At 34.8% G+C, this 23714-nt stretch overlaps 2 protein-coding genes across 3 annotated transcripts; one reads left to right on the top strand and one right to left on the bottom strand.

The window, feature by feature from the left end:
- Positions 1-11170: 11170 nt before the first annotated feature.
- Positions 11171-13039, bottom strand: zetaCOP (COPI coat complex subunit zeta). Of its 2 annotated transcripts, none has more exons than XM_017614747.1 (4): positions 12915-13039; positions 12468-12847; positions 12290-12380; positions 11171-11418 (listed from the first exon to the last, which is right to left on the bottom strand). In XM_017614747.1, exons 1-4 carry the CDS (start codon positions 12930-12932, stop codon positions 11371-11373), a joined length of 537 nt encoding a protein of 178 aa, XP_017470236.1. In that variant the 5' UTR covers positions 12933-13039; the 3' UTR covers positions 11171-11370. The 2 variants fall into 2 exon arrangements, with proteins under 2 accessions (XP_017470236.1, XP_017470237.1); XM_017614748.1 differs by lacking the exon at positions 11171-11418 and adding an exon at positions 11531-11634.
- A 151-nt stretch (positions 13040-13190) lies between these two features.
- On the top strand, positions 13191-15552 carry LOC108361955 (coiled-coil domain-containing protein 13). Its single transcript, XM_017614746.1, has 4 exons — positions 13191-13879; positions 13953-14852; positions 14928-15292; positions 15360-15552. Exons 1-4 carry the CDS (start codon positions 13397-13399, stop codon positions 15550-15552), a joined length of 1941 nt encoding a protein of 646 aa, XP_017470235.1. The 5' UTR covers positions 13191-13396.
- The last annotated feature ends 8162 nt before the right edge of the window (positions 15553-23714 follow it).

The following is a 23714-nucleotide window of genomic DNA, read 5'->3' as shown; positions in this document are numbered from 1 at the left end:
TTCATATCGACCACTATGGTCCCGTAGACAAATCGACATCGAGAAAGTATATATTTGTGGTTATCGATAGTTGCACTAAGTTTACTCGGTTATACGCAACTAAAACAACAAACACAAAAGAGGTGATAAATGCGCTTAATGAATATTTTAGGTCATATAGTAAGCCAAAGTGTATTATATCGGATAGGGGTACTAGTTTTACTTCAGGAGATTTTAAGGAATATACAGAGACGCATAATATTCAGCATATTAAGATTGCAACTGGTTCTCCGCAAGCAAACGGCCAAGTTGAGCGCGTGAACAGAACTATTGGGCCAATGATAGCAAAATTGATCAATCAAAAAGGGGGTACAAATTGGGTTTCTGTGTTAGAACAGGTTGAATTTTGTCTCAATAACACGCATCACAGATCTATTAACGAACATCCAAGTGTTATGTTATTTGGAATAAGACAAAGGGGCAAAATAGAGGACTATCTTCAAGAATCGTTAAATAATGTTAGTGGAAATGAAAATCCGGAATGTCGGACTCTCGACGAGATTAGAAGCAAGGCAGCTCAAGCTGAGAATAAAGTACAAAAATATAACGAGCAGTATGTCAATAGCAAGAGAAAACCGTCAGTCAAGTATGTCAATGGAGATTATGTCATGGTAACAAATTTCGATTCACACGCCGGCATATCTAGAAAACTAATTCCCAAATTTAGAGGTCCTTATCGAGTCTCAAAAGTTTTGCGAAATGACCGTTACTTGTTGGAAGATGTAGAGAATTTTCAGCAATCCAGAACTCCTTATAAAGGTGTTTGGGCTGCTTCCAATATAAAACCTTGGTTCAAGGGTCGTGAAAGCTATGATGATCAGGAGATCACATAATCAGGATGGCCGAATTGTAGTAGAAATTGTAGTAGAATATTGCTATAAGTATGACCTAGATTTAGAGAATACAACCATGTAAATGCAAATGACCTAGATTTAAGAAATATAAATACAACTCTGTATATGGAAAGCGTCTGGGTAGAGACAAGAAAAACGAAATAAAGACATTCGTTAAATAGCATCGAGCGAGTGAACTTGTGCGTTTTGGTGATCGGCCTCTTTTTATTGCCTGCTACATATCTTAGATAACAGTTATTGAAAACTTTTATTTATGAAAGTCATCAACAACAACAAAAATCAGTCAGTGACTTTTACTTTTAAAAGTCATCAATATAAATCAGTCACCGACTTTTATTTTTTAAATCATTCCTATAAAAGTCATTAACATTTTTCGCAGTTAAGCAGGCGTTGGGAAACAAAAGTTTACTACGACTTATACAAATGAATTTTATAAGTGTGATTTTTATTTATGACTTTTATAAATAAAAGTCTTCGATAACTGTTATCTAAGACATATAATTTAAAAATCAAAAATAACTGTTAATTTCAGATTATTTGGATAAAAATCAAAAATAACTGTTATTTTTGATTTATAAAATAAAAGTCAGAAATAACAGATATTTAAGGAGTAATTAAATAAAAGTCAAAAAATATTTGTTAAAGAGCGATTTTTTTTTAAGTTGTAACAGTTACGGTCCCTAGCCAGATTTTTATTTGGTCCTTTATATGTAAGTTTTTATCACTATCTCTAAATGTTTAGTTTTCCGAGTTGCAGAGATAAGTTACAAGACGATGAGGAAGAATAAAACATAATTGAAGATTCATCCACACTTTAATTTTATTTTTTATTAAAAATAATTTTATTTTTTATTAAAAATAAAATACTTTAAAAATAAAAAATAAATAAACAAAACCAAAAATTAATAAAATACAAAAGCGAAGCCTGAGTTCGTAATTGGTAAAAAAATTAAAAATATAAAAAACAAACAAAAACTAAAGTAAAAAAATACAAAAAAGAGCGAATTCTAAATTCGTAATTCGTAAATATATATATAATATAAAAACAACAAAAAAATTCAAAATACAAAAAAAAAATAAAGCAGTGAAGTCTTTCGTATTTACTAAAAAAAATTATAACTATAAAAACAAAAACAAAAAATTAAAAATACCAAAAAATTTAAAAAGTGAAGTCTAAATTCGAAGTGTAGCCTCCTCCTGGTGGCCTTCGGAAACTACATTTTATGTACATATGTAAGCCATTACGAATTTTTGAAATCTAACTTCACATTCGGGATCAGTGAGCGCAAAAATCATAGAGTAACAAGTTTCAAGCCAATCCGATTACTTTTCACAATATTGTCCGCCATATTAGAACCGCCATTTTGAATTTTTAAAATCTAACTTCAGATTTATAATCACCAACCCCAAAAACCCCCGTAGCAAGTTTTAAGCCATTCCAATAAGATTTCGAATATTGGCCACTTTTTATCGTTTGCTGGCCCATAGTGCAATGTCCAAGGAGTGTACATCTGCTACATAGTCAACCTAACCAGGGCTTCGGAGCTGAGCTGGAGCAGAGAGCTTATAAAATTCTTTGCTCCTTAAAGAAAAATGTTCAATATTTTGTGGTTATTTTCTGGCCTAGTAACGAATTATTTAATTAATCATTGAATTTTATTCATTTTATAATGAAAATATTAAAAAAAAAAAATCAAACATTTTTGCATTTTAAGCCTGTTCTGTTACAACAAAAAAATCAAGTTACTTATGAAGGAAAGCGAGGAATAAGTAAACAAGTAATGAGTGGTCAAATGAAAATGTGCAACGATTTTTTGTATGAAATATGAGCAGAAAAGCGGGTTACTCAGGTGTACGTGGCGTATGAGTAACTTTTTATATCCCATACAACTTATTGTTCAGATATAAGATTTTGTGATAAAACTCCTCCATTTAAATTGCTCAGAAAGTGAAATTTTGTTCTCTCTTTGTTTGTCATAACTTCAAAATGAAAATCATCAAGATTAATTTAGTAACAACTGACTAAAAATTTAATAAAAGGTAATTTTCTTTTATACATGAAAGGTATGAAGCCTTCGGTATGCCGAAGAAGCACTTTCTTTACTTATTTGCCTTTGCATTTATTCAACGCAATAGATTTTAAATTGAATCACAACAAACTTAATAATTTCACCTGTTATGGATAATAAAAAAATTATTTATTGCGCTAAGAAGTCGTTCATGGAGACACAACAACCCCATCACCTACATATGCTTATCACAGAAGAATGTGCTTATTGTACATACATACATTCGAAAATACATAAAAAATTTATTGATATTCACTTATGCATGTACCTACCCAGCTGTAAAGAAACGTAAATTTTGCCGACAGTGCAGTCTAGTACAATTTTCCGTGTCCGGAAACGAATAGAAAACGACTACAGTTGTCATTCATTTTCGTGTCCGGAAAATGTTCGAAACCTTCGAAAAATATGATGTTATTTGAAAGCAATAATTGTATTTTATTTGTTCAAGCTAAACATTTGAAAGCATCCGTGCGTAGTCGGCAGTGGCTGAGCGTGCAGACGAGCGTGCCGCTATTTGTTAGCTTCCAGAAGATTCCGGGTTCGAATTCCGTCAACGCTTCATAATCTTTTTTTTTTTTTAACCACGAAAAAGTATCTGTGAAGTGCAGATGGAAAGCGTATTGAACGAAAATTTCAATCAAACAAATTTCATAAAAAACAGCCGAAAAAGTATCCGTTTCACAAACAATTTTCGGTCACGGAAAACGGATCGTCAAAGTATCCGTAAATGGAATCGGTAAACGGACAAAAATCCGCACTTCATCCACTTTTTTTCCTATTTCGCATCGGCTGCGGATTTTTTGCTGGCTGGGTACATACATACATACGTACATATGGGGATACTTGATGTCAGGTGAATTTCCATCATTAATAGATAATGAAATCAAATATATAATTATTGCAGGGCGTTAACCCAATTTTACGTTTTATGATCTGTCTCAAAGCCACTGAAAGGTAAATATGTAACTACAATTTAGTGTTACTATGTTTGAAATTACAGAGAGAACAATGTTACTTATAAAAAAGAGGATTGAATTTAGGCACAGCATACTAAATAATATAATAAATAGTAGAGAACCTTCTGGATTTTGGCTCGGTTGCCAGGAGTAAACAAAGAATGCAAACGGAGCCGCAATGACAACTAAGCTCAGTAGGCAGTAAAGTAATACCTAACTCGGGCGTTTGAAATTGTAAATGACCCATCCCATATGGACTCAACAAGCAAAAAAAAATCGAGGTCTACGATTTATTTCAAACTTTGAGGTCGTAGTCTACGTTGAATCCCATAAGATCAAATTTTTTTTGTCGTAAAAGCGATATTTGAAAAATTCAAATTAATATTTTTTTTCAAACATTCGCTAATTTAAGCGTTCGGCTTTTAGCCACCGGGCCGATACCGTGTGTGTGTTGATCGGCTTTATAACCGTATTAAAGACCAATATTTATGTCAGTTTTGTGGGATATTTGCAACATTTGTACTAGGAAGTATTCGAGAAGTATGGTTAGGTTTGGTTATGCTGGCTGATTTCAATAAGTCTCACATAGACGAATATAACGTCCGTAGCAAATTTTAGTAACACTTTGGTCCTTTGTCGATTGCGGAATGTAGACCCTGCAGTTGTGCCTTGAAGAGTAATGCGAGTTTTTGCTTGCTAAATGCTGGGCACTCGCAAATTATGTGCTCCAGTTTCTTCGTGATAGCTACACTTCCTACATTTTTGTCTTCTAAAAGACCTAATTTAAACACATGTACTCTTAGCAAATAATGCCCTGTTATCAAACCCATCAGGAGCCTCGAGCCAGTTCTTATTGTTGATAAAAGGAAATGAGTTAGTTTCTTGTTGTATGAACTACGTATAATCTTTGAAAGTCTACAATCCTGAGTTCCTTTCCAAAGCCTGTCCGCTTGGCGATACATGAGCAGATCCTGTAATATTTTGATTGTCCGAAACGGAATTGGTATACCCTTCGCTAGTGAGGCGTCTTAGAGAACACCCCCTCTTAGTCAGCTCGTCAGCTCTCTCATTACCTTCCTCACCCTCGTGTGCTGGGACCCAATATAGGTGGACAGTTTTAGCTGCTGCTAGCCTTTTTATAGCCTTCTTACAGTCGGCAACGGTGATCGAATTTGTTTTATATGAAATTAAACCCTTGATGACTGCCCGACTATCTACGTAAATGTTTATCCACTCACTCGGCAGATTAATATCATATAGTAAGTAACTTTGTCGTTTTCTTTATTCGGTAGGTCTTAAACGTAGCCTTAAGGACCTATGAATTTCAGGTTCGGAGCAGTATACTACAGCCCTTACTTCTTCGTCCATTTTAGATACGTCTGTGTAAATATGCGCTGCGTTCCCTAACCGCAGTCGTCGATCTCTATTGTAGCTTCCAGTGATCTTTCGAAACTAAGACGCGGGAGCAAGTAGTCTATTCGAACGGTTAAGGATGCCCTATTACTACTGTGACCTTAGGTTCTGAATCCAAGCAGCCCCGCGTCAGTTGTAAATGCTATGTTCTTGGCTACTAAGTCCGCTGGTGGCATCTGTAAGATTTCCGCTGTCGGTTTTGNCTATCTATCTATCTATCTATCTATCTATCTATCTATCTATCTATCTATCTATCTATCTATCTATTGACCATAAATCGAACACGAATTTTTTTTCAACCAAATTATTAAAATCTATAGAAGCATAAAAAATCATTGTGTCTCCCCATAATGGCGACTTTTTTATGATCTTGCTAATAATTAATTTATTGCTATATTTTTTTAAACTATAATTACGTTTTTTATGGCCACCTGATTCATTCCTTTCTGATTATGCTGAATCAATAATAAATATAAAGTCAAATATACAACTTTTTAATACATATAATATATTACTTTTTTATAACACAAGAGAGAATTTAAATTTGCTTTTTTTGGCCTGCTGCAAAACACTTTGAAAAAAATCTATTTTCAAAAGTGAGGCGTCAAATTCGAGGGCTTGGCCTACAGATGTACAATAAGGCTTTGTTTTTTTGAAAAGAGTTAGCTCCCGTTAACAAATTAATTTCAAATTATTTATTAAGATAAATGAGTTATCAGATAAATAGATAGATAGATATGATTTAGAGTTATGCACTGTGACCACGAGGTCTGCTTTGCTCTCAACCATTCACAGTACCTTATCCAACCCTGGAGATCCCAGAGATTTGAAGAGATCTCCAGGGGTCAGCGATTGTATGAATCAACACTTAGCCAGAGCACGTCTTCTTGCCACTGCCCCTCTCTCGCGAAGCAGTTGTAATGAATTCTCCTCGATTGAATCACAGAAGCAACAGAGGTCGTTAGACCAGATCCCTAGCTCATGCAGGTGACCCCTTAGTCTACCATGTCAGTGCCATGTCAGAATGCCTGTTATTACGCTTAATCTCTCGTTGGGGTGTTTTATGATTACCCTATACTTTATAGGTTGTGGCCTCCCAATAAGCATTTAGCCTGGGATAGAACTCAAATGTTGGGAAGGCCTTAAGTGCAGCTGGCCTTTTTATTACTCAACATGCATATATATGTAGTACGATGTAAAGATCATTCTTGCATATGTAGTTATGTATGATATGTAGTTTGCTATACCGTTTAGTAGGCCATTAAATTTAGAATAGTAAAGTGCAAGTTTAAAATGGCTAGAAAATACCAGCGGTATTTTTGGCAAATTTTATTGTTGATGGTGTTGTGTTACGCATTTTATTCCATACGAAGTATGTTCGACAACGTTTTTATATGACCAACACCTTCAACCAAAAAAAAAATACTCGAAATCAAGGGTAAGTCTTAGTTAGAATTTTTCTAAAAATGATTTGGATCAATTACGTTATTTGTTTAGAATTCACAAAAATGGGAAGGGTAGGCTATTTGCGTTCAAAGGCAACGATGGTCTGCTATTAGAACTTCTAAACGCAATTTTTTTCTCTCCACCCTAATGTACATACATACATATATATATATTACATAGGTACGAGTGTACATACATGCATATATGAATGTCTAGACGCGTACATGTACATATGCACATATGTATGTAGGTATTCATTTATCAGGAAAATGTTTGCCGACATTGATGATGTGATGATTGCAGCAGCTACAATTGCTGATAACAACACTACACTTAATGAATCTTTAAATAGAAACAACGTGATAAAATCTGCGCGGTTGTAAAAATGTTCAAAAAAACAATAAAAGTAGCAAACAATCTAAAAATGGATATATAGAATAGGTTAGGAGGGCCTGTATGAAGTGTTCCATACTCTCACTCAAGAGGAGACTCATTCCCCGAACCGGTATTACATATTCAGAGAGAAATGAGGACATTTTTCGTGGCATTAAACCACTAAACCAATTGCTATCCAAAATAAAATTGGGGGAATCGAAGAGTTTCACCTCCGCTATCTCCACCAGACTATTGAATAGGCGTGATCATAAGAGCTTGAGAGTTTGGGCTATAGGTCCGGGCAGCGACATTGAAAATTGTCAATTGATTCCTCGTCATTTTCAGTGCGGCAGTTTCCACAGAGAATTTCACAAGGTCTTCTATCTCTTTCCAACTAATCCGAGGCCATAATAGGCTTCAGATCTCACAGTTTTCCCGCTTGTTCTACAAGTTATTTGTAGTAACGGCTATTGTGTGTTCTTCAAATTTTCGGAGTTATCTGCCTCGATAATTGGCACATTGGAGCCACATCTGACCATCTCATCAGCCGACTCGTTCCCTTCAATATCACTCTCAGCAAGGAGTGACGTTGACGTGGCTCACTAATGCCAAAGTGGCACGGCATTTTCATACAATCCCCGACTTCATTATCTTACGTCCCGCTGCTTTCAAGGCCGCTTAACTATCGAAAAATATAGCAACTTTCCCATCTGGAAGCGTACAATTCAATAACAGGGCGATCCAAACACCTGTTCACAATTGGTAGGTTCAGAAGGCGCAGCAGTTGAGCGCAACCGTTGCTAAAAAAATCAGTGATCGTAATGTGTCTTTTGAACGGCTTGATACATTAGCTGTCAAATTCAAAACACATAACATGTTGTCTCAAATGATCAGAAAAATATTACGATCATCTAACACGCAACTGTTCAGTTGATCAGAAGTACAAAACAACGCGTTCAGAAGGTGCAATCGCAACATTTACTGAGCTGTTGCGCCTTCTGAACGTGCCCAATGTCAGNATCAGAAGTACAAAACAACGCGTTCAGAAGGTGCAATCGCAACATTTACTGAGCTGTTGCGCCTTCTGAACGTGCCCAAAGTCATCTCAATCCTGCTCAGCTAACACCCCTCTCCCTCTGGTCCAACCCCGTTGAAACAGCTCGTTTACTGGGCCTACCCGTAGTTGAGCTTGACGAAAACGATTGATGGACAAACCGACCTATGCGGGCCCCACTAATTTTTTCGTAAACGTGACCGTTAACAATATTTTCGCCAAAAACCCGTTTATTGTGACTTTTGCCACAAACGAGTGAGGTCTATTATAGCATTATGTTTTTTCGAGTCACAAAAATCCAGCAATCCCTCACCTATTGAGAAGTTTGCGCTTTTTTTGTATTTATAGCGGAGATACATATGTAGCCAGATGGTATATTTTTATGAATTTGTATAACATTGCGTATACATAAGTCCCGCATTTGTACTTGTATATCGTGTATACTTTAGCGTTGTGAAGGACGTTGGTTACAAGCAGAATATAGCAGAGATGCCAACTTTGGGGAAATTCCCTCAGAATGAATTGTTCCGGTAAATCGGGAAATGACTTAAAATTTTGTAGTAATTGGACTTACAGATGAAATTATGGCCGCACCACATTTTGGCAAGTTTTAACACATTATTATTTTTTTTTTGCTATTTAATTTTGGTTATTTAAAAAAAAAAAGATAGTTAATTCTTTAACAAAACCGATGTAAATACAAGTTTCAAACTTTTTGCAATATTTAAAAAACATCAAAAAACTTTTGTAAAGATTTAAAACTTTTTTATTAGATTTCCTACAAGAATTCTGAGTATGCAGTTTTGTAGCCCATTGAGTTCTAGTAGAATAAGGTACAAATTTCAAATGGCTTAAAGTTACTGTTGATTTTTAAGAATTTTTTTGCTCCATTTACTTCTATATAACGAAAACACACAATTTATTTTTATATGGCAGATAACCGTAACATCTTCCACAAAAAAATCTAAAAAAAAAACAAAAAAACAATAAAATGTGGTGCGGCTATAATTTTTCCGACCACTGTATATAAAATGGCAAGTGTTTCTTAAAGAATGGAGCCACACATTTTAGGAAATATCATTTAAAATGGAATTTACTGAGTTGGCATCCCGGCCAAATTACATTTAAAAATGCTTGCAGTTAGCAACTCAATATGCTTAGTGGATTTATTATGCGTGCCTTGATATATTGACGTGTTAAGCATATCGCTCATTTAATTCAATAGAGTCATAATCCAAAAAATACAAATCTTGAGTTAAGTACGCATAAATTACCGCTACCTCTTCTTCTATCGAATACCAGTAGCTCCCTAGAATAAGATATTTTTGCTCTCATTGTTACTATAGGAATATAGATATGTAAATTAAAAACCCCTTTTTCTCGAGTCTGGTTTCTTTTTTTTTGAGTTATGACACTATTGAAGTAAATGAGCGATATGTATACACATATGTATACATACATACATACATAAGCAAATAGTGGCATATTCATTTGAAGACGCACTATAAATTTTATTACCCTCTTTGTTAACTAACTATATAATCAAAAAAATAGAAAATAGTCCAACCACTCGAAAATGTTCGCTACCGTTAAAAAAATTAATAATACGAATATGACTGGATTTAAATTTATAACGGCACTGCGTCGCAGAAATGTTTGAATCGAATTTAAGACATGAATAGTAAATTAAGACATCGATGTGAGGGAGGAATTACCTAATGAAGTGCACCAGTGACTGGGCCATAAATTGATGTGTCCACTACAATCCATCAAGACAGGTGGCAATTAAGAAATCTACAGCTATCACAAGACATACATACATATAGCTTGGCCATAAAGAAGTTGTTGATTTCTTAATTGTTTTATTATTGCTTATGGTGATTTCAAGATTTTCTTTTTGTACTTTGCACCCACCTTCGCTGCGACGTGATGATTGGAGTGTCCAGTAATGTATGGTTTGCAAAATGATATTCATGTGAGTAAATATATTTTTTGTATATATAAATACCTACATATCGTCCCCCATATGCTAGAAACATGAATGTGTAAAACTGAAAAGTTTGGGAAATCAAGGTTGAAGTTAAAATTTTGAAATCACCGTGGATGACCTAGTTTTATTCATAGAACAAAAATAAGGTGGTGTCCCATACAAATTTAAGATTTCCATATTTTTAAGGACCACCCTATTGTGAAGATATAGTACGTGCTTATGAGGGAGTTACTACATAGACGTTGCTTGATTTTCAGGCTTAACTCCGCCTCTAGCTCTAAAAGCAGTGCATATTTTTATGTCTTAAAAGGCCATCGAATTTTGAAACTAGTGACTCAATCTGCAAAATGTGCAACGACAATCAGGTTTATATTCAGGTAGGGTCATCGACGTGAATTTGCAGCTGCGACTTAACCTTCTTTGTTCATGTGGTAAAAATGGCTTTTATGAAAGGGTAACCCTGATCTCATAATATGTGCTTCGATGCGTAGCCTATTGAAACCTACCGAGTGCCTAGCTTCGATTCCTGGTCTTTTTTTTCAAAACGCGTTCGCCCTCCGGCAGGAGCAAGCTTCCGAGTGTAATTCCGCCATGAAAAAGCTTCCCATAAAAACCATGGCCCCTTTCCTAGGCGGCGTAAAATGTGGGTAGCTCGTCGAGACTCAACGCTTTTACTATACATACTATTAAAATTGAATCAACTTACATAGATATATATTTTCTCCTTTAAGGAATTCAAGAACGCATGAACAATTTTTTTCTAGATTTCCCTTCAATATGAACGACAAATCTCAACAAGAAAAACTTCGTCCGATTTAGCACTCATTTAAAAGCTAAAAAAGTGAAATGAAACTGCTGCATTTAAATTTAAAAATAACAAATTCGAATACCTTCCTGTGTTTTCGAAAACGATGTATAGCTAACGGGTGGCAGACTATGTTTGCTTCTAAATACATATTTAGTGGGATATGTTGTACAGGACAAGTTTTTAATTTAACGTCGACATACTTTGCTATATATTGTTTGTAAATGGTGTTAAATTATATTATAATTACAATAAAAATCGAATGTATTGCGCTTTTTGGAAAAAACAACTTATGTAAATGTGTATATGTACTTTAAAAAACTTCTTTCTTTTGGCTCCTCTGCACGATCAGATTTATACGAATATTCCTCACTTAAGTATGGACCACTTGAATTGCTCGCGCGCTGATTGCAACACCTGCAAGTGTAATAGATTTATGTAAAAAAGGAATATTTATTAAAAATTTCACAAGTTTTAGTTAAATTTTAAAGTAGGTGGTTAGTATTTGTATGTCAAGTAAATATTAGAATTCTTTGACTTGCTTTTATTTATTTTGTATTGACATAAGATAACAATAGTAAGAAGGATATGGAAGCACTTCTATATTGCAATAAAATGTTTCCGCTTTAGCAGCTGCTCTTGCCGATGTCATAAAAAGAATGTTTAAAAAATATTAAATAAATTAATTATAAATTAGATTGTGTTTTTATAGAAAAATCATTTTTGAGCTGGCATTAGAGCAAAAAGAGTAACACAAGCAAAATAAAAGTTTAAAGCCGTTAAAATAGTTAAATGCTACAAACTACATACATACGTCCAAACATAATTTGAGGAAAAAAATAAACGAATAGTTTGTAACGTTCTGCATTCGGGTATTTTTTTTATTTTTGAAATTTTTGCTTAGCTTAAAAATAGGCATTTAACCGAAGTACACTTATAATTGGTTTTTGTGTGTTGCAAGAATTTTACTACAATGTTTTCTTAACTAATTGTAAGGATTTTTCTACTCGGACGCTTGGCGTTCATAACCAGGCACTTTTTTACAATAGCCGCAAGCAACTACTACTTCTTGTGTGCACAATTCATACTGTGTATAATAACTTAACTTTGCAAACCAAGAAATTATCATATAAATAAAAGAAATTTGTAACTTAAATTTATATGAGAAACCAAATGTGTGTAAATTAATAAAATAGTTCGACCTTATTAATTTCGCTTTGATTCGAGTGCACCAATACAAGATAATTGCCACAGACTACCATAATAGTCCATTTATTTTATTAGTTACCTGCGCGACGGTCTGCTCTGCAATGGGAATGTCATCGTTGCGCAAATCCACACGTTTCACCACGGACGATGGATCGGCATCCAATATAACGCTGTCAATATAGAATAACGCAATTTAACCAAATATTTTTATTACACAGAATCAACTTTTGTTTTGGGATGCGCCCTATTTTACATACCCGCCATCACAGATCTCATCAAACGCCAGCATAATGATTTCCAAATTTTCCAAAACCAAGCGCTTTTCCACATTCTTCTTCAGTATCAAACTTATCGTGTCATATAGGCAATTCAACACCGACAAGAGTATCAGTTCATTTTCATAGGCACTGCCCATCACATAGAAAAACAGATCCACATTACTCTTGTAGACGCAGGTAAGGCCGTCCAACATAATAATTTCCGTATTGGAACGATGTGTTTTGGTGAATAGATTCTTTTCAAAAGCCTTCTGCTCCTTCACTGTGGGCAAGACATTCTTGTCATAGTACTTGGCCAAGATGCGATTGCCATCGTTGTCCATGATGCACATGCCTTTGATGATGTTAAGTGTGGGCTCCTGTGGGAACAAAAAGTAAACATTTTTGCTAATTTATTTGTTTAAATGTATTTTATTTATAGTTTACCATCATGAATCCGTCCATTGCTAACTGATTATTTGCTACAAATGACGTCTACTTTGTTTTCATTTTGTTTTCAAGTGTCATTCGCTGTATTGCACTACCGGAAGTACAGGGTGAGTATATTTGACAGTTTACATTACACGTCATCCGTAACTGTCAACACGCTGGGAGTAGGCAACACTGGCCACAGGCCACTGGACTTCCGAGTTCATTTCGTTCCAAACCGGTTACGGAATAAGGTTTTGAAATAAGATAACCGGATAACAAACCACACCGTCGTCTGTTGAGTTTGATCCCAGACGGTAACCGGAACTCGCATAGGCAAAATAGGAAATAAGAATTTATCAAATAATCATTCACAATGGATACTGACAGCATTTCAAATTTCGTAACAAAACAACAAATTCCAAATATTTTTGCTCTTTCAGCAGCATTTGGGGATAAAATAGTTATTTCACATAAATACAAATATATTTTTATACCAAATGGAAGTTATACAGAGGGTGGATCAGGCTACAGTCACTGATACGCCTAAAGTTAAGCGCCGATCTAAAGAAAAAATAACGAAAATTGTTGAAGGAGCAACCGCAGGCAACGATGATGCTGAAGTGGGCACTAAAAAGGTGCCAAGAACTCAACTTAAAAAAAAATTGACCGACTTATCAGCAGAAAATCAAAACCTAAGCCAGGCTATTAGCGCGAAAAACGCAGAAATATCAGATCTAAAACGTTCAGTCCAATCTCTAAATGAAGTGCTTAACTCAGTGCCTATTGATGAACTGCGATGCAATTCGTCAATAGCAAGCTCGAAATTATTGGAGCTAAGCAAGAAAAACCGCCAATTACGTGCCGAGTTGGAAACTACCAAGAACCGTGTTAATAAAAAGGAAATGCAAATACAAAAACTGGAACGTGAGCTAAAACACGTCGAGGATAGAGCACACAATGCAGCGGCTGAGACACACAAGGTTTGCTGCGCACGAAAACTTGATAGCTTTTAATATATGCGCTCTTTCTTGCCCTCCTTCCCACTTTCTTTAGGATGCCTCGGATGAGCTGCGCGCCAAGCTAACCGCACTACAGCAAAAGTTATTTGAGACCCGCAATAAAAACTCTGAGCTACAATGTCAACTTAAACTCGCCCAAAAATGTCTGCAACAGGAAATCGGTGAACATTTCAATTTAGCTACAATGGCAGCCCAAGCACATAACTCTAATTGGCGTGGTCGCGCACAACAAATCCTGCATCTACAACAGAAAATTCATGAATTAAAGGAGCGGCTGGATATTGTGGACAGGCATTGCATGGATGGACGTCCTATTCCTTATGGCTCTGATGGCATCACTCAATCTGAATCGGCACCTACGAGCGCCGCAAAGAGTGTTGGTGGTCGTCCGGGCAGACATGAAGAGGCGAAACTTGCAACGAATGCAAGTGCAACCTCATTTGATCGCTACAATACAGTCGTGCGGAAGACAGAAATACTGCATCGCGCTAAGGTTGAAGGCCTGGAGAAAGAAATTGTCGCACTTAAAGGGCAATTGGAGGAACAACGTGGCAAAGTGTTGGCTCTGAAGGTGCGCAACAAAACACTCAATGACGATGTGTTGAAATTTAAGATAAAAGCCAATTCGTTGGAGGAGCAAACTGATTATAATGGCTTAAATTTAGCGAATATGAATGAGAAGATGAATGTGCAACGCTATCACTATGAAAATCGCTTGGAAGAGATGACGCGCCAGTTGAACGATTTGAAGCGCATACATAAGGATGGTGAATTTCGTGAAGAGGAGCTGCGGGTTAAGTTGGAGAATATGGAAAATTTAGTACAAGGCAAAGATACGCATATTGAAGAGCTTAATCAGAATATAGCGCGTTTGGAAACTGATCTCAAAGCTTTAGCGGGCGGTTTTCTTTTCTCATGTCGCGAGCTGCGCAAAGTAGGAAATAAAAAAATTCAAAACTTCTAGTTCAATTTATTGCACATACTTATATTAACTTTTAATATATTTCAGGAGGAATTCATCACTATACTCGACGCATTAGAAGCTGAAAAAAATCATTTACTCGAACACAATAAAACACTCATTGCACGCAGCGAACAGGATCGTATAAAGAATGAAGCGCTTCACGAGCAGGTGGCTAAACAAAACGGGCGCATATCACGCTTAGAATCGCGCATACGTGAGCTTGAGAAGGAATTGGAAATGCAGTCAGAGCGGAAGAAACGTACGCAACGCATTGCGGACTATGTAAACAGCGTGAGTTCTTCAGTGTCATCAATGCGCACCTTCGTCTTTGAGAGTTCTTCGCTGAATAATCTATCGCATGCAGCGGTTGAGGAGATGACACAAGCGCAAATTTATCAAATGAAGCATGAGTAAGCAAATATCGCTAGGATATTATAGTTTTTTAGATAAACTTATTCTTGCTCTTCATTTTTTTAGGCTCGAATATGCCAAGGAGAAGCTAATCTATTTGACTGAAAAGGTGTTGTATTTGCAGGAAGAGAAAGAAAATGATGCGCGCGCCTTTGCTGATATAATAAACAGTTCAAAAAGTGTTGTGTTGGATACAATATTGAAGAATCGAAGCAGTGCTTCGCTCTCAGTGGAAATTAACACTGGGGAATCGTTATGAAATGGGCATTTACAAGAACATTTGAAAATACGTACGAGTGGATGTCGCATGGACATGGAATCTTATGTGTATAAGAATATTTAAATCTGTCAGTTACATATAAGCTACCTACATAAACTGCGATTAGAAGTTTTGGTTACAGATATTAGAAATTCGCTTCAAATCGATTCGCTTATCAGTACGAGAGCACATGATTTGTAGTTTTTAGGTGTGAATTTGCTACGTAGGTGAGCCTTAAAAACTAATTTAGAAATTAAAAGACTTAGAGATTGCTACGTAGCAACTTTACGCCTAAAATGCTACAAATAGTGAACTCCCCTAATATTACTAATTGTTATAAAAACTTTTAGTTTTGTGGCCAATATTTGCGCGGTCTTTAAATCTCTTAATATCTAAAACATATTTTAACCCAAATTTCCGAAAATTGTAATATTCAGGAATTATCGATTTATATTAAAAAATTATATATATACCATTAGCCACTGAGTCTAAAATAAAATTATAATTTGAAACTACATACCTTATTATCGCGTAAATACCAACACTGCAAGCTACACATTTTCACCCTCATTGCGAGAGTGGTGTCGTACGCAAGTCTTTTTTCGAGAGTCGAATCGTATCGCAAATTGCACGTCATTGCCTAAAATTTCCATTCGACTAGTGTATTAAAACGGAAAAACTTGGCAGCACTGTATAGTTTTCGACGATTTTCGTCATTTACTTACTTCAGCACGACAGTAAACAATGCCAATGTTGTCGAGTCGTACAATTTAGCCTAATTTACGACTTACGCAATGAGGCTGTTTATATTTGAAGGTGTGTGTATTAATAAAAACACATTTAATAAGTTTAACTTAACTTTGCTATATTTATTTATAAAATGATTTCTTGAGTAACACGTATCTGATCAGTTTTCGTTTTTCATATTTATCTATTGCACTAAATATTTACTACATTATCATGCAATTATTTAATTAGCTTATGGTTTTTATTTTATTGCATACGAATTAAATGCATACATATTTCTGAAACATTGTATAGGTTTATCTCGCGTGATCGTTATCTGTTATTCGAGTAGTTTCAAAAGCTTTATGATTGTATTGTTTTGAATAATTGGTGCACATATGAATTTTTTATATGCGATATTATTTATATTTTACTGTACATAAATGAGTGTTGAGTCGTGCCGAATGATATTGGAGAAGTCAAGGCGCAGGCGAAGAAATGTTTGGTGTCATATAGGGTTTCTTCGCAACGCGGATTAACATATATTGGATGTGAAGTCTGTATAAATAGGAGTTTGCTTTCTACAGCAGCCAGTGCTTAGTTGTGCCATTGTTGGACGAGTCTCTCGAAGCAGCTGAAGCTCTTCATCAGCGATAAGTAGTGTTAGGTAAGGGCGAGAGTTGGAAAATGTAGTGACCAAGGGAGACCCAAGAAGCGTGCAGCTTCTATAGGGTCCGTCCATAGGAACAGAGGCGTTACTTTGGGCTATTGCGGTCCGAATCTCTGTGAATGCCGTTCAAGGCCTGTCGATATGCTGTCGGGTCCAGCGGTTGCTTTATGGCAAGTGGAGGCAAGTGTCCACGTCTGTGGCTCCCTACCAAGAATTGCTTGCAGAGCATTAAATTATGCTCCATAATGTCGTCAACGTCGTCTCCAGTGGTTGAGTTATGAATGTCAGGTTCCCGTAATCCGTGAGTTCATAAAAATGCTTTCTACAGTGCCTGGGAGAAGGTCCTGAATCTCAAAAATCCGCTCGAATTCTTAGCCACTTGAAACTTAAATAAAACTGCATACAAGAAATTTTTTCTAGAAATTCTGATTAAAAAATTTTAAATTGCCTTACGTACTATATTTTAATATCCGAAACTTGAAAATTGCAGATGTAGGGTATTGAATATAATATAAGCCCTCGATATCTAAAGTTCATCTTGTTTGTTATGCCTAATTTAATAAAATATTTTTTAGGGATACAACAGAGTTGGTATTTGTTTTAAAAATATATACATATGATTTTAAGGGAGTGATTAATTTTAAAACGTTTTTTTCCCCATTTCTGCTTTTATTTTTATTTTAATTACTTCAAAAACCGGCTTGCTTCATTACAATCTGGCATCTCCACTATTTGTTATATTAACATTTAGTACATAATTTAGATTTTGCAACACTGCTTTGGGAAAAAAATTGTATAACTAACGTAATATGTTAGTATTTATTCGTTATTTGTATGTCAAAAAAATGGTTATGCCTGTATAGTAGGATGGTCTTCAAAATATTAGATTATTTATCAGATTTCAGTTGCAAATTATGTAGAATTTTTTTATTAAACATTTTTCAAATCCGATAGCGAACCCTAAAAGTTTATTTAAAACATGAAATATTCGTGGATGTCTTTATTTTGTACGTACAAAATTTAGATGTTAACATTTTAAGGACCACCCTACTGTATTGTTAACGAGACCTTTTTTCTCAATTAGTTTCATACATGTATGTACGTATGTACATATGATGTATCTATAATAACAGATTTTTACATATAACATACGAATCTACAGTCTTATGAGGTATTCTTTCATAACGCTACCCTCACATACCTGCCAATTTTTCTTTTAATATAAAAATTGTTTTAAAATATATTCATAAAAAATACAAGCTTTCAAACTGGCATATTGACTTTGCAGGTTATTTACAAGGTCATTTCCAGGTCCACCTTAAAGCTGCCTTTTTTTGTAGATTTTTGCAGTCGACAGAACTTGACCCGTGTAAATGCAGCTTTAGTGTTAAGCCCCAGTTTTAATCACGTATTCGGTTATAACGGGAAAGATATGACACGTGCAGATATGAAATCAAGTATTGGGGCCATTTGCCCCCAAGGTCGTATGAAGGGCAATTCCTTCCAAGGGTTGACCTTCGATCCGACTTGGATCTCAGTTTTAAGGTCCGTTTGTCTTTATGAGGTGTTGCATGTGGATTGTAACTAATATGAACACAAAATAAATTATATGAAACAAAATTTTAAACTTTAATGTAAAAAGCTGAAGATTTTTTTAAGGGAAAATAATGTTTTGTGTTGAAACTAAGCTCAAATATAATATCTACATACCTGATTTTATCTGAAGTAATGGGATTTTTCAGCTAAAAAATTATGTTAACCTTGAAAACACATCCAAGTTCAATATACCCCCCGTCATTGAAATAATTAATTTTTTGTTTAAGGAAAATGTGCAGGTGTGCAGTAACATTCAGAAAGAATGCCTCAAATGTATTTTTATTTATTGTAGTTAAGCATTTTAGGTGTATGCAAATAAAAGGCACTTTAGGACATACATTTTTTATGCATAATAAGAATTTTTTTGTTATTTCGAACTACATTTTGTTTTTTAAGAATTTTTCCTATCTAGTGCATTAAAGGTTGGGTAAAAATTAACAAACGCTTATTAAGCTATCAAAATTTTATGTGCAAGCGCGATGTCTCAAATTTTATAAATACTAGTACTAGTTGTTTACATTTGTAAAAATGCTAAATATTTTAGTATTCAGTCCAATAGGATTCACTAGAGGCTTCATCAATTGATAACCGGCTATTACATCGATAAAAGTCATTGTTTATAAAAAGCGGTTGGTTTGTTAGTGATTGGTTTTTAATTTTTTTTTTTATTAAATGTGTGACATACATATATTTTTTCACCTAAATTGATATTTTATTATAAAATTTTTCTTTAATACTTAATTGTGTGTACTTATTAGGTATTTATTAATGTATAGTAATAATTGTTTTCATTTACTCGCTTTAGTCTTTACTGGATATTATGTCAAGTCAATTTTGCAAATTGCTAAAAATTCGTTCGAATTTCATTTATTTAAATGCCTTTACCTGTGTTTGGTCTAATGTTTATAACTTTTTATAAATACTTATAATGTATAAGTAAATATCTATATTTTTTACCGACTTCAAAAAACGAGGAAGGTTATCAATTCATCGGAATATTTGTGTATTTTTTTAAGTACAGTAACGAACAAAAATATAGTTCATACTACAATAAAAAAAATGCCAAAAATTAATGCTATTTTTTAGCAGCTTCAAACTTGCTTTTTGTTGTACTAAAATTGAATGGTCTAAAAAAAACTGAATTTTTCCAAAAAAAAAAATCTGATTTGAAAGTCTCAAACTAGTATGCAAATTTATTGAATTTTCCTTAGTTTTACACAAAGTTTATTGATTTTATTTGCTTTGTTGTGGTATGAAATAGATTTTTATAAAAAATTGGCGAAAATAAATTGGAATAAAAAACTATGCATTCACTGTGAAAAATTCTCTGTGCCAATACTTTTGTTCGTCACTGTATGTTACTTGAGACCACGTGAACCGTTTCCGATAATTCTTTTTGTATCGGAGAGGTGGTACCGCAAGTGTGGTCCCATACTAATATGGTTTAGTTCCGATTAGTGGATCATGAAGAGATTAAGTCGGTTGTATTTTTTGCTTAAAAATTACTTTTTAGCCTTTGCATTACCCATTGGAATTATTTTGCTAAAACAAAATTTGGCGCATTGTATGCTGATACTAATTGGGTAAACGATTAAATACGTAGACCATTCGCAGTCCAAACAAAATCTAATGAAAATGTGTATTTTTAGAGTGCGACTGCAGAACAACCGTTAAGTTGACAAAGGAAAGGAAATGAGTTACAATTGTCTCCCTATATTAAGTATTAACATAGGCTAGGTTAGGTTAAGGTGCTTGTCCTTTTTCAAGGGTGACTCCTATGAACTACTCAGAAAGTACGAATTCAAGCGCCTAAGCCGAAATCTACTAAAAGCTGGGCAGTCGTAAGAGGAAGAGTCGAGATGATTCCACGTCATCGTCGTCCTCCATGCAGCTGTGATAAAAGAGGTTCGTTGTGATATTTAATCTCACTGCGTGAACCCCGTTAGGACGGTGGCCCGTCATTACACCTACTCCGGCTTTGCGAGCCTAAGGAGATCCCTCGACCGCACCCGGCCCACCCACGCCCAGAAAGACCTCGCAGTAGCACAAGTATTGGTTTTTCGCCAAGCATTCGCTGAGTTGACACGAGGCACGAAATCCACAAATAGTAGTTAAGGGAACTCCCACTTTACCATTTCTTGGCGATATTACCTCTGCCCTGCTCATAAGCCGCACAGTTGTCTGCGATATCGCTATGACCTGGCACCCATACAAGACTGACATGGTAATAATCCGACGCGATAAGAACTTAACTAAGGCATTCTCCTACTAGCTTCTAGCGTTTCGTAATGGAGCCTATGACTCTGATGGACTCTAGTAACGATATATTGATTTTCGATTACTTAATTTTAACGGTAACGAGATTCGTCTGAATACCCCGGTTATGCTTGATGAAGAAATGCCTAATATTTAGCAAGCGGAAGAACTTAACTAAATCTCATATCTATCTTTTTTGTATTTTTGTATATTTGTTGTAACAGATAAAATAAACACTACCCTTGAGGATGCTAAAAAAGTTTTAGCGAAACGTCGGGTGAAAAGTGGAACAAAGTAGTTTTATTCGCACAAGAACTGAAAAGATCAGACTAGCCTACAAACATAAAATAAAATAAATCTCATATCGTTCGCTTGCTGGAGAGAACGTCGTAATCCAAAAAAAAAATATTATTTTTAGTTAAATATGCAGCAATGCCCGTAAGCCCTTCTTTTTCGTTTTTAGGAGGGGCGAAAAAAAATGGCGGAATAAACGAGGAACGATGTCGTTCCCACGACCGTCGGGTCTACGTAACCGGAACGACCCAGATTTATATTTAGCCAAGGACTGTCACTCCAGCAACACTCCCCAAAAACTCTTTGGGAAATTTGTAAGCTGTTACAACAACAACAGGAGGAATGTGAAAGTAAATATTATTTGCCATTTTCCAATCTAAGCCTAATACAATTTTCAGATTGTTCATAAAGCGTATTTACTTTAGAAAATCTGATTTTTAACGGAGAGCAATAGAAATCCAAATCATCAACTTCTTTTTAATCGGCCAATAAGTTCATTGGAATTAACTAAATAAATATAGTAAACTGATATTTGATATAAGGTTATACATTTTTAAATTTTTCCGAATTTATTTATTCAAATTATTATCGAGAAAAATGCAACCACGTGCCACAATTCTTGCAACTGGGACACTCATATTTTCTTGAGAGCGCAAACTGCTTTAAGCAATTTTGATAGAAGACAATTTCTTTGTTATTTCTTGGGCGTTTTTTATAAGAATTTCTTCTTTTTCTTGAGAGCTGTATACTAGGCTTTACTCAGGTTTAAAATGATAATCCCAAGTGGCATCTGCAATAGCGATTCCGTTCAAAAATTATTTCCCATTCGCAGTATACAGCTCACACGCTGTTGTTGTTGTTGTTGTTGTTCTAACAGCATAAAAATTCACCTTTTAAAGAATGTTGGTCAGATATCAATCTGCGTCGCACACCCGACTGTGGTGGGAACGGGTTATGTTCTTTTGATGTGAGATGCGCATAATTGTCATTCATCTTGCGTTTAACTTAGATATAATTAAAGTCTTTGCAATTTGCTTCTCGACTTTTTTAATTCTCAATTCATTTTCTGTGTGCGCTGCGCCTATCGGTTCTTCTATGAACTTCATTGTTTTATGCTTAACAAAAAAACTGCTACTTATAAATCATAGTTTTTTACTGGGCAAAATTTCAAAAAATATATATCTCATAATACGCTGTGACGTTTTTCAACCTAAGTGAGGCACTTAATAATCGCATCAAAACCCTCGCATTAGAGCTAAAAGAAATGTTGCGGACCTTACTTTTTTCCGGGCTTTATGCACTTTAGTTATATTGAGTACAAAGAAAACAATAAAGGTCGATAACCAAAAACAATTTAGAATAATCTAATAAAAAAAATTTATATTTCATTACAAAAGTGTATTAATTTTTTACTGCCGCTCCCCAGATTTCGCATTTTAATAATGTTGTATCGAGTGCAAGTGACGAGATTTAATTTATTATGCATTCGGTCGGTTTTTATGATTTCTTTATTGAAAGATGTTTTTTTTGCATTGCTTTACTAATTAAATTTAATTACATTGTATGCCAGTATTTATTGTATTTTGTTTGTAAACGTAGGTACTATATAAATTTTATATAATGCATGTATGTATGTATGTATATTTATAATATATGTAAACTTATTGTAGTATATCTAAGTTGTGATATAACAACAAACACAATTATCCCATTTGCAAATTCTATTCAATTCATATTAGTTGTGTTCATGAGTTCTATTTTTTTTAATAAAAAAATGTGTAATTTTTGCTTTCATAATTGTTTTTTTTTTTCCTTTCTTTTCTTTTGTTCCGTTTTAAACAACAACAATAATTGCGTGTTGGCGCCGCTTTCTCTCATTTACGCTACCTTCATTTCATTCGTCCTGTTTTAACTCCTTATCAGGAGCATTTAATTATGTATAATTAATTATTGAATATTTATGTGCCAAATGCATACCTAGGGACATTTAACACTACACTTTCGCTGTTAGAAAGTGGGCCAATCCAATTCAATTCAATTCAATTCGTTCATTCACAATTTAAATGAAATTCGTTTGGCATAGAGATGATGAAAACCGAAATTATGTAAAAAGACAAAATCAAAAGACATGATTAAAGTAATAATAAAAATCAGTCTCGACTTGCGGTTGATTGCTCGGCTTTTGATTAGTAGTGGATTTCATGTCCCTAGAGTTGTGTGGCTCATGATAATGATTATTATGATGATGTTGATGATGATTATGGTGATTGTGGCTGTGATAATTGTCATCATCGAAATTCTTTAAGTGTTCATTCTCATAATCATTATTGCTATCAGCTATAAATATGTTAATGAAGAATATTAATACGACTACTAAATAAAGAATACAAATTAGTATTACAACAAATTGGTGATGACAACAACAATAATATAACATTCCCTATTATATAACGGCTTGCTCCACATAGTTGGCGGGCAGCATACCGGTTTTGCCAGTGCGTTCGACGCGTCCGGTCATCCAACCAGAATCGGCTGATTCTACTTCAAATATAACATCGCCTTCACGGAAGCTCACTTCATCGGTATCTTGGGCTTCGTAATCGTATAGAGCACGGTAGAC

The sequence above is a fragment of the Rhagoletis zephyria genome, unplaced genomic scaffold (assembly GCF_001687245.7).
Source record: "Rhagoletis zephyria isolate East Lansing unplaced genomic scaffold, Rhagoletis_zephyria_1.1 Rzeph_scaffold_00889, whole genome shotgun sequence".
NCBI lineage: Eukaryota > Metazoa > Arthropoda > Insecta > Diptera > Tephritidae > Rhagoletis > Rhagoletis zephyria.
The sequence above is the reverse complement of the archived record's forward strand: the minus strand, read 5'-3'. Positions and strand labels throughout refer to the sequence as shown.

Bases quoted from the DNA above. Each gene is read 5' to 3' on its own strand.
- zetaCOP (XM_017614747.1), bottom strand. The intron at 12,381-12,467 runs GTATGTAAAATA...CTATATTGACAG, and splicing joins GATGAGATCTGTGATGGCGG to CGTTATATTGGATGCCGATC. The intron at 11,419-12,289 runs GTAACTAATAAA...TTACACTTGCAG, and splicing joins CAGAGCAGACCGTCGCGCAG to GTGTTGCAATCAGCGCGCGA.
- LOC108361955 (XM_017614746.1), top strand. From the start codon at position 13,397: ATGGAAGTTATACAGAGGGTGGATCAGGCTACAGTCACTGATACGCCT. The intron at 13,880-13,952 runs GTTTGCTGCGCA...CACTTTCTTTAG, and splicing joins CAGCGGCTGAGACACACAAG to GATGCCTCGGATGAGCTGCG. The intron at 15,293-15,359 runs GTAAGCAAATAT...TCATTTTTTTAG, and splicing joins ATTTATCAAATGAAGCATGA to GCTCGAATATGCCAAGGAGA.